Source organism: Chrysochloris asiatica, unplaced genomic scaffold (assembly GCF_000296735.1).
Source record: "Chrysochloris asiatica unplaced genomic scaffold, ChrAsi1.0 scaffold00086, whole genome shotgun sequence".
NCBI classification, from domain to species: Eukaryota; Metazoa; Chordata; class Mammalia; order Afrosoricida; family Chrysochloridae; genus Chrysochloris; species Chrysochloris asiatica.
In genome coordinates, this window is record NW_006408604.1 from 2,141,561 (window position 1) to 2,157,202 (window position 15,642).

At 37.5% G+C, this 15,642-nt stretch overlaps 1 protein-coding gene across 3 annotated transcripts in view; it reads right to left on the minus strand.

The window, feature by feature from the left end:
- Nucleotides 1-15,642, minus strand: part of PLEKHA5 (pleckstrin homology domain containing, family A member 5) — a 281,368-nt gene that overhangs the window by 72,725 nt on the left and 193,001 nt on the right. For 2 of the 3 annotated variants that reach the window (XM_006866016.1, XM_006866015.1), the window contains exons 9-10: nt 12,972-13,087; nt 7,256-7,723 (exon numbers count right to left, since the gene is read on the minus strand). In XM_006866016.1, the coding sequence (XP_006866078.1) occupies nt 7,256-7,723; nt 12,972-13,087 (584 nt within the window). Of the gene's footprint in view, nt 1-7,255; nt 7,724-12,675; nt 12,694-12,971; nt 13,088-15,642 lie in introns of all 3 variants that reach the window. The other variant, XM_006866014.1, reaches the window with a different exon arrangement.

Genomic DNA, 15,642 nt, shown 5'->3' on the forward strand with positions numbered 1-15,642 from the left:
TAAGAGTGGCCATGAGCCCTTTGATTGTAATAAACTCACTGAATGAGGGGGTTTCAAAAAGTTTGAGAAAAATTCCATAATCTTTTAATCTATTTTTTCCATAAATTTTTTGAAACGCCCTCTCATATGCTATCAAAATCTAGCTGGCTGGTTACCTCAAACATTTTATGCTTTAGTTTTCACATCTAGAAGACAATTTGATCACTTGAGTATCTTAAAGTCAAAATCCCTTGCCTTACTCTGTAATATAAGTATTTCCATTCCCTTCAAAGGTTTGTCCTAAATAAAATTTTCTTAATCATGCTGGTTGTTCTTCAAGTTTTAATGTCCCTACCCTACTGACGTGGGTTACGAACAGCAAGGTCAGCAGTTCGAAACTACCAGCCATTCCGCGGGAGAAAGATGAGGCTTTCTGCTCCCGTAAAGATTTACAGCCTTGGAAACCCTGTACAGGGTCGCTATGAGTCAGAACCAACTCCACGACACACAGCCACCATCACCACCTTACTGACTAGCTCCTATGGGAACCCATTTGTGGAGGTGGAATCACAGCAAATTTAAATTCACCCAGATTTAAATTTGATTGAGCACAACTGGGTGGCGGTGGCTGATTGTGATGTCACTTCCAAGCCTCACTTCACACTGGTGGGCCTTCTAAAACATATTTCCTGCTGCTTCCCCTTTTCTTACTTTCTTTGCCAGCGTGTGAGTATTGCTACCTTTCATTTTTGCTATATCTTCTCATAAGACTTTCAGGATCAAGAAATTCCTGACCAAGAAACAAAAGCAGAATCGTCCCATTCCGCAGTGGATTTGAGTGAAAACTGGTAATAAAAATCAGATACAACTAGACACTGAAGGAGAACCAAGCTGGGTCTCTAAAGAGTCTGACGTGTGACGGCACACATAATGTACCTAGGTTCTAGCACTGTACCATAGCTAATTAAATTTTGCCAACAAGATCTGATCAATTGAACATGTTTTGTAAAAATTGTTTTTTTCTCTTTTGTTTTTATGCTCCCACGTTAAAAACCAAAACACAAATCCCAGGTTAAGTCAGATTTGAACAAAACCACCCTCAGACAAGAACCATCTAAGTCAACCATATGATGACCTTGGGGGGGGGGGGGAATGTATCAAACATTCCGATATAATCAGTAGAAAGAGTTCATTTTTTGCTGGTTTCGCTCATGTGTATTTCCCCTCTTTATTTTCCTTCCCTATCCCCACCTTCTCGGTTGACATGAAAGCTAGAAACTGGAAAAAGTTTCTGAGGAAAAAAAAGTTGGCAGTGTCAGGGCTATCTGCCTAGGAAGAGTGTCAGCTAGGGGTAGTCGCCTTCAACATGAGATTCTGTCCTGGTACCAAAGTAGTTTACCCTGACATAGTTTGGTTTATTTTGTCACTCCTTAATTCAAGCTGGAATCTTGGTGTGTTGCTGTCAGAGAAAGCACTGGATTGCAAGGTCGGTTTGAACCACAAGGTCAGCAGTTCAAACTCACCAGCTGCTCCTGGGAAAACCAATACAGGGCCACTAAGAGTCAGAACCGATTCGACAGCATTTGATAACAAATCCAAGCTACATTATAGAGACCTAAACATAAGAATCTGGTAGGCACTTCACAGAAGTATACATTGACAATATAAATAACTTTAACTGAATGCCTCTAAATTAGTGTTAAAATCTACTTCAGAAAATGTAGCCACACCAAATACCTCTGTGAGTCTTTGTTGGTGAACATTCATCATATAAAATAGAAAACACACAGAATAGGAGCTGGTCCCTATGTAGAGATGCATACTGAACTTCAGTTGCCAACTCATCATTTGGTAATTAACAGTAGGCTATTTTGCTACTGAATTTAGTTAATTAATGACTGTAATGTTTAGAAGGCTCTTCTGCCATTTTTGGGAACTTTTAATAGAAAATTAGATAATTATCAAGTAAATTTTCTTTTATTCCAGATACAAGGGAGCTTCAAAAAGTTTGCAGAAAAAAAATTCCTTTATCTTTTAACTCCCATTTTTCCACAGACTTTGTGAAGTTCATTTGTACTTTTTAGCATTTTGAGACCTGGTTTTCAAAGACCCACCATTTACTTCAGTGGTTTTCCCTAAAGAGATTCAAATTAAGCAAAGTGTGATTTACTTTTAAGTGAAAGCTTAAGAAATGAGCCCTGTAAACTCCTTCATCAGGTTTAGTGCCCCATTCAGCAGCAGCTGCCTGTCAGACACCATGAAAACCCCGTCTCTGTGATTCTGCCATGCAGAACAATGGCTTCAGGCACCATGTGTCTGTAACAGTGCCTGCCACTCACAAAGAAACTTTAAAGCTTTGTTCACAGATGTAGGGAGCTACTATTTGACTAAATATTAAATCTCTTTTTTTCTATCAGAACTTTAATGAAAGTCTTTCATAAAGATTTTTAAATGAATGACATACTATGAATTACAATTATGTTTCATTCCATCAGTAAAAAAATTCATTACAAAACACAACTATAGTTCATAAAGTTTACACAGCAATGTCGTGAAGATTGACAACCTCGGAAACCCAGTGCAGGGTCACCATGAGTTGGAACTGACTCGACAGGACTTAACAACAAAATACTAATGTAGAGGATATATTTGATGACCCAAATTGGACTGTAGCCATTTCATAAGAACATCTAACAGCATTTCTATCACCTGGCATCACAGTGAAATAATAGATGGTGGAGGTACCCAAAAATAAACCTTAGCTTAGCCTTCAGAAGCTAGTAGTCTGCATTCAAAGGAAAAATCACAGAAAGCTTTGATGCTAATTATAAGTATCAAGGGACCTAAAAGTGCTTGAAAAATAATATTTATGCTCAACAATTAAAAGAAAAAGGGGGAAAAAAAGGTGAAATTTTAGGTATTTGTTGAATCCCTCTAGCAGTATACGCTACACTAAAAGTATGCTTTTATCTTAGGAAGAGTGTTTTCACTTTTAAGTGAGATTTAATTTGCTAGGAAAGACTGAGCAAATCTTCTGATACAAATTTTTACTATTTCCAGAAAGTGCTTACTGTAATAAATACCTCGAAACATGCTCCCCCTCATCTCCTCATGACTACCTCTGGTTTCTTTTCTATGTAATGAAATTATATTTATGAAAAAGCAAGTATTATTTATAATAAGAGTGAGTACTGAATCGAGAGAAGCAGCAACAGCAGAGATGGGGGCATGGAGATAGGGAGCAACTGAGGACTCTACCGACTCATGGGGCTAGGAGGCAGACTTGCAGAATGTGCCCCTGATGTAAATTATTATATATGCTGAGTGTTGAAAGGAAAAAAAAAAAAAAAAAAAGAGCTAAAATGAATAGAGAAATACTGTTAACTGATGGTACATGGAGGGGATTATAATCATTGTAATGAAACAAGGTGTATGACTTGGTGAATATAAAACTGATCTGCCCTGTAAACTTTCACTTAATTCACAATAAAAACTTAAAAAAAAAAAGTGAGTATTGAGGGTGAAGAAGAAAGTAGAGCGGAACCAACACTGCACAGGAGGATACTGAAGAGGTGACAAAAGATGAAGCTAAGTGTACTCAGGCTTAAGAATTGCACTCATGAAAGAAGACAGTTGAAAGTTCCGCAACTGCTGATGTCAGTCATCGGAACTGAATATGACGAAAACGTTACTAACCTTACAATTTTCACTATTAAAACAATCTTCATTTAACAACACCTGTTTTTTGGCAGGAGTTCTGGTGTGGTGCTGTAGGATAGGTACTCTACTGCAAGGTCAGTTAAAATTGCAGAGTCAGTGGTTCAAACTCACCAGCTGCTCCTTGGAAACTCTTATACAAGGTTGCTATTATTTGGAACCGACTCGACTGCACTCAACAACTCATAGATAAGAATTTCAGTAGCTCTTCAGTTGATTTTTATGTACACTTAAACTCGCACCACCAAATATGTGTCCAATGACTAAGTATTTGTCTTATCCATATAGGCTTTTCCTCCACTTCCTCTTAATTTTTGGTCTGATTTGCAACTGAGAATGACCTCTAGTGGTACAGTGGAGAAAGTTGGCCTGTTAAAGTGCAGGTCCACAGTTTAAATCCACCAACTGTTCCCCTGGAGGAAGATGAGGAAGTCTGCATCCATAAAGATTTAATACTTCTACTTTGTCCTAACATGTCAGTATGAGTCAGAATCCATCGATGGCAGTGGGACTGCAGCATAGAACCCATTCCACTTTTTCTTTAAGTGAGATGTTCTTTTAGGTTTTCCCTTAGAATCTTTCTTTTATCCAGTCTCCCCACTGATTGATTTGATCTGTTCTTTTTTAAAAAAATATTTTATTGTGAATTATGTGATCATTTACAAGGGAGAACATTAGCTTTACAATCATCCTATCGTATATCGTTTCATTGCCATGGTTACAATCCCCTCCATGCATCATCAACCAACCAAAGGGTATACCCTGCAAGCCTGCTCCCTGGTCATCAGCACACAGATACTCTCCCTCTCTGGGTCTAGAGTCTCCAGCCACTCCATTGCTCCATGTCATTATCTCTGCCGTCACTGCTTCTCTGGGTAGGGTCCCTCACTCTGCTCTTCTCCTTTGATGGATGGTCCCAGGGACCTCTGTTCCTGGACTGCAAAGTCAATCACTCTCCTCCTTTTGCTACAACACATCTACCTTTACATTTCCAACCCTCACAGTCAGTCCTGATAACAATTATTCACTATTGTTACACAAGAGACCTATCCCCATCTCCTTTCATCATACTCACCCAGACAGATTGGATACTACTCAATGGAGATTCTACCTTCCTCTGCGCCCTCTGGATCTAGGCTCCCTCTTGAAAGCTTGTAAGCCAGTCACTTCTTGCCTTTATAACCCCTCCGTACACAGAGTAGCCAATGTCCAAGTTGTCCATCCCTGTCTACTCTGTGTACGGAAGGGGTTGGGAATGATCCTCACTGTAAAGATCTGTTCCCTCTTTTGAGCTACTGCATCCATAGGTGTAGGTCAAGTTCATCAAATTGTATCAGATTACTTTTTTTTCCTCTTCTTTCTTCTAGTTGAGCTCTGATCATCTAGTCATTGAAGCCAGGTCAAGTGGGTATTATCTGCAAGTGTGGGTGTTCTTATGCATATGCCCTCTCTTCTTATCAGATGGACGCTTCACTCTCCACTCTAGTTCTCTGTGGTTAAGTCACAGACTCTAGGCCCAAGAGTCCCCAAGTCTCGCCACACTGCTAGCCAACCAAGTTTCTACCCAGGTTCACAGGAGTCTATTGAACATTGTAGGGTTTAGCTTGTAGCTTCATTGCGGTTTTTCCCTCACTTCCCCTTATCAGTGACAAACCTGGTCACCAATATTTGATATATTCTTATCCTTGGAGTCCTGGTGTGGCACTGCAGGATAAAGCAATGGACTGCAAGGTCGGTGGTTTAAACTCACTAGCCACTCTTTGGAAACTCCTTACAGGGTTGCTATGAGTTAGAACCAACTGGACAGTACTTAACATACTTATCTTTGGCTTTTATAACTTTTGATAATTTCCCAAGCTACTCAAGTACAACCTCTTTTTGGAGATACTCATAGGCACTTCAACCATATATTACTTGTTCCCTTCCCAAATCTTCTATATGTGGTAAAAGGTACCAGACAGCTCTAGTTGTCCAGGTCAAAAAAGTAGGGTATCTCTTGATTTCTTTCAACCACTCAAACAATTTTTTTTTTTTTTTAATTTAAGGTTTTTATTGTGTATTGAGTGGAAGTTTACAGGGTAGATCATCAGTTTTACATTGAACAAATCATGTAACTTGCAACCTTCTAAATATTCCTTTATATGTGGCTCAGAGTTTTGGTACCATCCCCTGAGCCTGATTGGTCTGGTATTTTGTGCTGTTGCTGATGGAGCTCCTCACTGCACTTCTACCTGATCCGCCATCTTGTTTGTTCTCCCTCTCAACCATTCAAGCACGTTTTGCGGAGACTGGTTTACTATCTATGCAATCAACTAGTCTTGTCAATTTTATCTTGAATACCACCCTGTCTGCTTTTTCAATTACTCCAATAACATTTGCGCTGTTGAAATTCATTTTCCAGAAGTCTGAATAAATCTCTTCTGTTATCTCTCTCTATTCTAGTTTTTCACCCATGATCACAGCATTTACATCCACACCATGTTGGATTTAATTTGATTCAGTGATCATTATCAATCAACTCTGGAGGCTCTGTGTACCAAGATATGCATACCATCCTTTATCTTAGATGGTAACTTACTTCCAATAGAAACGTTTGTGTTGGTTGTCCTAGAACTATGTTCTTACAGTACCATGTCCTATCTTCACTGTATTTACATACTATACTGTATTTAAGGAGCCCTGGTGGCACTGTAGGATAAGCATTGGATTGCAAGCTACAAGGTTGGCAGTTCAAATCCACCAGCTGCTCCGTGGGAGAAAGATAAGGCTTTCTGCTTCCGTAAAGATTCACAGCCTCGGACACCCTACACAGAGTTGCTGAAGTCAAAATCAACTCATTCACTATGGGGTTTGAGACTGGGACACTGCATTTGTTTCTTTAATCAACTTCTTTACTAGGCAAAAACCAAAAAGCTTAGTAACAATCTGAAATATATGTTTTCATGGCGTTACATTCTGGCTCTATGGTTAGCATGGTTTAATTAGTTTGACAATAAATACATGAAAGAACATAGTGTGTAAGAAGGAATAAATGACTGAATGAATAGATCTGACACTTAATCATGTGTATTCCGGTTTTAAGATAAGACTGAGAAGTAGAGAGCAATACATCCTCACGTTACTTGTCTTACCAGGTCCTACTATAACACTAAAGCTGCAGAAACTGCCACTAAAAGACACCGTGGGGAGGATGGAGATACGTCTCCACTGGCTAATCATAATTCTAGAAGGTGACAATAATGGTGCCCAAGGCTGGGGTTTTACATGGGGAAAGTCTTGCTGTTTCTCTTACCTTAATTAAAACTAATATCTATTTACAAACTAAGTTTTTCCTTGTGCTAAATGACTCCTTGAATTTAGTAACTTGACTAACATAGTAATGAGGACAGAGAGGACACATTTACATCTAATCACCATGAACAAAAGATAAGGTAAAGAAGCACTAACACCTAAAACACAATTTAAACCTATACTTCTAATAAGTAACTCGAAAACCAATCTTCACCAACATAGCTTGAAATAAACCTGGGTTCATAGAGCATAATGACAAGACACTTACCCCCTGGTTTCTTCTTCATGACCCCTCCCTTTCTGGATTTTAATCCACTGCTCCAACTGTTGCATTGAATTGGTTCTCTGTATGGCGCGATCAGCATCTGTGTGTAAGGGTCCTGCATTTGAGTGGTTTCCACCTCTAAGATCTGCCAGGCTCACATTGACTGTTTTGTTCTCTGAACTATTCACATTGCCTGGCCGGTAGTATCCAGTTTGAGCTGGGCATGTAGACCCACTATCATATTCAGATGGCAGAGAATTCAGTTTTACACTATTTATTTTTGTTAAAGGTCTGTCTTGGCCATCCTTCTGAAATCCATATTTTTCAGCTTCTAATGCCTTTTTTTCTTCCATTTTGCTTATTTCCTTGTTTCTGTGGTTGTTTTGGATCTCTGGTTTAATTAGCACTCTATGGTTGGGAATATTATTGCTATCTTTAGTTGGTACATTTTCAGATGTAATCGTATCCACTCTGAAATCAGAAGAAAGCTATAGTAAACCAAATGAAACAATGCACATAATGCTGAGTTTCAGTCTAAAAATATATGAAATTACCTTTGACTTTAAGGAAAAAACTGCACAAATCCCCAATGCTATGGTATTAAAAGTTAAGCCCAATACCAGAATGCATAAATAAAAAGGAGTAAAAAAGAAAACACAAAATAAATACAAAGTACTTGGAAGATAAAAAATAATGTGTGCCTTCACTATTAAAATCTGGGAATAAAGCAAGTAAGATGGCCTTTGATAATTAAATCATAAAACCCACTCTTACAGGATAATAATCATCATGAGGCAGATATGAGTCTAGTCTATGGAAATTATATTAAAGACTGAGGCTCTCAAATATCTGAACCATATGACCTTTTTAAGTTTGTATCAAAGAGGCAACTAAGTTAAGAGCTTTTGACACCAGAATACCTATATTCAGATTGCAGCTCTCCCTCTTACTGTGTCTTTGGGAAGGCATAGAAACTTACAGTGCTTTAATTTTCTCCTTGGTTGTAAGGGAGAAAATTACATCACCAAGGTCAGAGGGTTGTAGTAAGCATAGATGAGTTCTCCAGGGGCCAGCACTGACCTTAGTTCTATCATCATTATTTCATTCCACCCAGCCACCTTTGGATTAGAATCTGACATCCATGTACATCTGTCCACCAGAAGAATGTGCTAGCTACAAGTACGTGTCTGGGTTACTAGACAATTTTATTGTTCACTATATATCACTATTCAGCTGATATATCTGGGCCTTTTTTGACAAGAATTAACTTTCCTGAGCTTACCACTGCCAGACCCTGACAAGATTGAGGCGAGTGTCTTAACTCAGCTTGTTCAGAACTCAAAAAGATCATGCCACTGTGGGAAGCCTCTCTACATTTCAATACATAATAATGCTTCTATCAGATCCTAAGTGTAATACAGGAGCCAACTTTAAGCGGTCTAAGTAGAATACACACATATATGTGTATAAGCTAGTTTGGAATATGATCAGTGATAAAAAGATGAAAAGCATTGTGATTCTTTTATTTAAGGGAAGATATGACTATCCGATGACCCAAGAAACCCTGGTGGTATAGTGGGTAATGTGTTGTGCACTGCTAACTGCAAATTATCAATTTGAATCCATTAGCTCTCCGTGGAAGAAAGATGAGGCTCTCTGTTCCTATAAAGATTTAAAACCTCGGAAACCCTATACAGGGTCGGAATGAATCTAAACTGACTTGATGGCACATAATCACCATCACCACTGTCTGATGACTCACTATTATTCATTACTAGTTAAGAATAGAAAAGGATGAACAGTGGCAAGAATGATTTATGTAAGATATAAATCATAGCTTCCAAATTAGAAATAATATTTGACATTGAGAAAGTTTACTGAGATAGGTGAGAGAGTTTCTTTTTCTTGAAAGCGAAATTCAACTAATATTTTCCCTGTGGTCATGCCTGATGTGTTCAATCACATTCATTCAAGCAAATTCTTATCTCCTCTGAATAATACTTAACAAGGAATCTGGACTAAAGACTGAAGAGTTCAAATCAAATGCTTCCATCCTGGTATTTATTTATCAATCAGTTTCTAAGAAGTATTTTGTTCTTTAAGCATATGCGGGGATTTAAGAGTTAACCTGTCGTTTATACCACTGTTCTGACATAATCATTATCTGGTTACCATAAAGGCCCTTAAAGATGAATTGAGGGGTTCTTAAGCAGCAGGAGACAAAACTATTTGCTGTCTGTGGTCCTACAGAAGTTAATAATAGTTATGTTTAGAGTCCACCAGTTGCTGAAGGGTTTTCTGCTCCTGCTAAAAATTTACACAGATTTGTTGTTGTTAAGTGCTGTCGAGTCGATTCTGACCCATAGTAACCCTGTATAGGGTACCAAGGAGCAGCTGGTTGTTGTAAGCCTAAAATGAGTCAACAACAGTTAACAACAATTTATAAGTGATTGAAAATTTACTCTAAAAGCAAATTTATCCCTTTTCTTAAATATGGGGAGGATGGTGTATTTGAGAAAAGGGAACAATTTTTAACACTGAATATTAAAGATCTGAAAAAATTCTTAAAATATTCTAGTCTATCTAAAGTTATTATTTTAAGATTTAGAATTTGAAATATAATGTAATTAAGACACATGCTAATTCTTCTCTACATGGAACAAAACTCATCCAGATATTATGCTAATATAAAGATAATGTTTATAATCTAATTTTAAAAAGACAGTTAAAAAAAAAGACACAAAATCTCTCTCAGAAGCTGGGTGGGTGTATCTCACCATCATCAAAAAAGAAAAGTCAAGAGTGGAACATGTTCATTGTTGTGATTTCTGTGTGTTAAACCTCCTCGACCAGGAAGACAAAGTTGTGATACCAGAGGAGTGGCAGAAGTAGAACCAAGAGCCAGACCATGAGACAGAGCAGTAGACTTCCCAGCCTTTGGGCAGGAGGATAGTTTATGGGATGAGGTGCCTCCAAGAGGCTTTCTGCTCCTGTAAAGATGTACAGCCTCGGAAACCCTGATCAGGGTTGCTGAGTCAGAACCCACTCCACGGCACATAACCACCACCACCACCACTACCAGGAAGCATTTAATTGGAGAGCTACAGCTGAGTGCCTCTGGGCTGAGGCTTACAGTAAATATAAAAGTACCCTTTGTCAACAGTGCTAAGAAAAAGATCTTAGTAAGACTGTTGAGCAAGACAGAGTCCAAGCAGCTTCATGGCTGAGAGGCCACAGGCCAGAGAGTGGCCTGTCTAGAAGAAATAGCTGGGAGAGGCTGTCCTGATCAAACATCTCTATCCTGAACATTTCTGATCTTAAATTGTAATTTGCTAACTTACTCTAAAATAAACCCCATAGTTGGGAGTACTGTTTGAGTTCTGTGTGGCCATTGCCATGAATTACTGAACCCAGCTGAGAAATAGAGAGTAGAGTGTGAGGGATAGCCAGTGTCAGAATTAGGAAAGAAAATTGGAGGGTGGAGGCATGTCTGAACTCAGCCACATGGGAATCAGTCACAGCTGATGCTGAGTTTTAATTCTCCTTTCCCCTTGTGAAGGTAGAGGATGTCAGATGTCATACCCACGTTATTTATTTTTTTTTTTTAAACACATCAACCTATCAGTTTGCAGGAAGTCAAATGACCAATCATTCTTCTCATCCTAAATTATGAATACTAATTCAATTTTAGAATGGCAAATATAATGAAATATGAATATCTGAGAAAAGTACAATATACGTTACTAAAATTGTAAGGAAATGAAAAACTTACGTTATCACATTTGATTTGTGTATTCTTACACAATTTCCTAAACATTTTGTTCTGAAGTTGAAATTACCTCAGACTTTCAATTAATTAATTGCTTTAAATGTTCATATTTTCTCTAGTTATCAGTGTCAGCCATCTCATCTTTTTTTACATCAGTCCAGGAACTGTTCAACTCCAGGTCCTCTGTTCGTTTGTCTCCCTGCTTTTCCCTAACTAATTTCAGGATATGTTGAGTTGATCTGGACTCAGTATTTACCAATATAAGCCAGGCATACTTTATTACAGGAGTCTTGGAGGTGGATGGTTAAATGCTCAACTGCTAACCAAAAGGTCAGCAGTTGGAAAATACCAGCCCTGTAAGGTAGAAAAGACTTGGTAATTGGCTCCTGTAAAGACTGAAGCCTAGGATAGCCTATGGGGTAGTTATAGTTTGACATTTAAGCTGCTATGAGTTGAACTCACCAGCACACAACAACATATGTAGATAGCATCTACTTACGTACTCTAATCTACAAACCAAAATACTTTTTAAAAAGCATGCTACTCAGTTTTGGAAATACAAGTCTTTTTATTAGTTCTTAGTGTCATATAAGGAGTCCTCGTGTGGTTGTGGGTTAATGCGCCAGACTGCAAAGCTATTTGAACTTCAAGATCGGTGGTTCAAGCTCACCAGCTGCTCCTTGGAAACCCTATACAGGGTCGCTATGGGTCGGTATCGACTCAACAGCACTTAACAACAAGTGTCATATAAAGGAGCTCTGGTAGAGTAGTGGTTACGAGTCGGGCGGCTAACCTCAGGGCCAACAGTTTAAAACTACCAGCTGTTCTGCAGGAGAAAGATGAGGCTTTCTGCTCCCAAAAAGATTTACAGTCCCGGAAACCCTATACAGTATCACTATGAGTCGGGACAGATTCCACAGCACACTACCACCATCATCACCAGTGTCATAGAAAGATTCCTGGTGTGGTGCTATGAGTGAATGCGCTGGACTGCAAGGTCAGTTTGAACCACAAAGCCGGTGGTTCAAGTTCACTAGCCGCTCCCTGGAAACCATACACAGTGTCACTATGGGTTGGAACTGATTTGACAGCACTTAACAACACTAATAGTATCATATAAGGATAAAATAACTCATCTGTTTAAGCAAGGGTAAAAAAAAAAATCACACTTAGATAAATTTCAGCAGTATGATATTGCTTGATGAATTAGTTTCTGAAAACATTCAGAAATAACTAGAAAACGTTGAAGAAAATTTATGATCTCAATTTGTTAAACTTCAAAAACAGATTAACATAGTATAAAATTACAAACTAACTTTATGGAAATAGATTTTCTTTTAAGATTTAGGATCTTAAATGCAATGTCTTAACTAGTAAATATCTGTGTTGGTTTAAGATAACAAAAATGTACTTACCGGCAAAAAAAAAAAAAAAAAAAGTACTTACCGGAAATTAAAGGTATGATCTCAATTTGTTAAACTTCAAAAACAGATTAACATAGTATAAAATTACAAACTAACTTTATGGAAATAGATTTTCTTTTAAGATTTAGGATCTTAAATGCAATGTCTTAACTAGTAAATATCTGTGTTGGTTTAAGATAACAAAAATGTACTTACCGGCCAAAAAAAAAAAAAAAAAAAAAAGTACTTACCGGAAATTAAAGGTAATTCTGTAAGAAGAAAGAACATTCAGTCTGAATTTTAGAATTCTAGTTTCAGACAGTACAATGAAAGGTGGAAATGAGTCAAGGCGGAATAGAAATGGAAGTATACGTAAAACTAACTGAAGTTATTTAACACAGAACAGAATTAACCCTTGCTTTCTGAGGAAAAAATGATTTCATATCATGATTGTTGAAATGACACGTACTATGGTAATGACATACTTGCAAGAAATGGAGTCAATTGTTAAGTGGAAATCACCATTATTTTCCCGACAAGCCTTTACCTTTTCACAGGCTCTGTCTGTACAAGAGCAGCATCTAACATGGCTTTCATCCACAATTCCATTTCCTTCCCTGTATCAGTGCAGAAATAATAGGTCCGCATGTTTGGATGGGCTGCCTGATTGAAAACAACACGATCATTTAAAATGAAATATGGAACTCTGTAAAAGAAAAAGAAAAATTACGTGGCTTTCTTACATATCCCATAACTATCAAATTTGAAAGAAAATAGACATTTATATGCAGATTTAGCAATGAATTCAGGAAAATATATAACACTTAATATTTAAAAAGATATAATAATGATTTTTTTCTCCTAGCTTCATCCTTTTTCTTCTAGTTGTGTCCACTCTAAAATGTGTGTGTGTGGGGGTGGTAGGGGTGGAGGGGATGTGTATGGGGATGGAGGCGGAAAAAAAAAAAAAATCAAACCCACTGACCTCAAGTCAATTATGACTCACAGTGACCTACAGGACAAAGCAAAACTGCTCCTTAGGGTTTCTGATACAGTAATCTTTACTAGAGCAGATAGTTCTGTCAAAAGCTCCTGTAGAGCAGCTGGTGGATTTGAACTGCCATCTGAAGGTTAGCAGCCTACTGCTTAACCCATAGTGCCACTTGAGTTTCTTACAGGGAGGGAAAGGAATAGAAAAAGCAGCATCTAGTAGTAATGGTTTCATGTTCACTTGTCTCCTTGTTTAAAAATGTTTTACTTCAATCAGTAACAAAATTGGAATACACATGGATATAATATTTCCCCTTTGGTTAGCAATTCCTTTAGTACTTAAAAGATGTTGCAGTTTAAAATAATTTGTCTATAAAGCTATTTTGTGAGGACAACATACACATAACGGAGACCTGGTGTGGTTCTGTAGGATAAGTACTGGACTGCTAACTGCAAAGGTTGGTGGTTCAAACCCACGAGCTGCTCCTCAGAAACCCTATGCAGAGTCAATGAGTTGAAACGGATGTCATTTAACAACAACATACACATAAAGGATTTATAAATGATCTAAAGTGGTATTTAATTTTATCCTTTCCTTTCAAGTTTCAAGTTAGAACACAGTCATTTTCAGTTGCAAGAAGCAGGACTGTATTATTGGTAAGTAGGTATGCCATTTTGGTATTTTTTTTCTTTATGACAGTTTATTCTACCTATAGACCAGATAAACAAAATAAGGATGATTCTGATGAGAAACTGCAACACAAGGTATGAGCCCTGAACCTTCTTCTTAACCCTTGCTCTATGATGGCAAAACTAGACATACATCTAGAGGTCTTTTTTGGCAGCAGTGGTGGCCAAGTCAAAGAAGAAAAGGTTGAGGAGGGGAACTTCATGGGAGCAAGCATTCTTTATTTCAATTTTAAAAGGCTTCTGACAATTTCGTAGCACACATTCAAAGGCAAGGAAAAATAAAGGCTATTTCAGAACAGAATGAAACAAGAGAAGACCAATACATAGATAATCTGCAAAATATGAAATGTAAGAGGAATAAACATGGCTGAGGTTTTGTTTATCTGCAATGTCAAATTAGCTGCTCTGGATTGTTTTTGAAAGAGAAATCAAGATATATGTATTTAATAAACACAGTGATAAAAATAATGATCAGCAGATGTAAAAGTTTTCTACTTACCATATTGATAATCAGTAGCGTGAATGTCAACAGACTTTCAGTAGTAAAAGTGGCTCATAAATCCAGAGGAAACACAACCACAGAAGAGAGAATTGGAAACAGAAATTACTGTTCTTGTCATAAATAAAATAAAAATTCAACTAAATAATTACAGAGAAAATAAACTTAACACACACATTCACTTTAATTAGTACTTTCTAAAAATTCTAGTGTATCATTTTGCTATCCTTAATTCTCCTCTTTTCTTTAAAACGAAATTTCTACATTAAATATTTTAGTGTCCCAACTTAACACTGACTTGGAAAAAAAGGTGGCCTCTATTTTTTATTTTAGTCATAATGCAGCATGGCTTTATGTGTCAAGTAAACTGTTACTTGAAGAGTGTTCATTCCACAAGAGAGCAACATCCCAGAGATGAGGGGGTATCTCAGGTTGGTTTGACTTTAAAAACGGCAGATGTAACCACTGACCATCAACATTCTCCAAAAAGTACCTCAAGATAGTCTGGAACTAAGAACATCTTTGCAAATGATTCTATAAGATCATAAATGTACATATTACCTTAAAAACAACACAGTTTTGCCTCTTATAGTATTTCCCCCCAAAGTTATTATGAAAATTTAAAATAGGCTATAACTTCAAAAGAATAGTAAAATGAAAATCAGGAGAGCCAATATATTTAATTATTAACATTGTGACATGTCTGCTTTATCTATTATGTATGTATACACACACATATATATTATATACACATATATAAACACAAACACACACAAATTTTCTTTCCTAAATCATTTGGAAATATGGACATGTAGATACTTGTTGTTGTTGTTGTTGTTAGGTGCCATCGACTCAGTACTGACCCATAGCTACCTTATGCACAGCAGAATGAAACACTGCCTGATCCTGAGCCAACCTCACTACTGTTGCCATGCTACGTTGAGTCCATCGTTGCTGCCACTTGCCCAATCCATCTCGTTGGGGGTCTTCCTCTATTTCTCTGACCCTCCACCTTACCAAACATGATATCCTTCTCCAG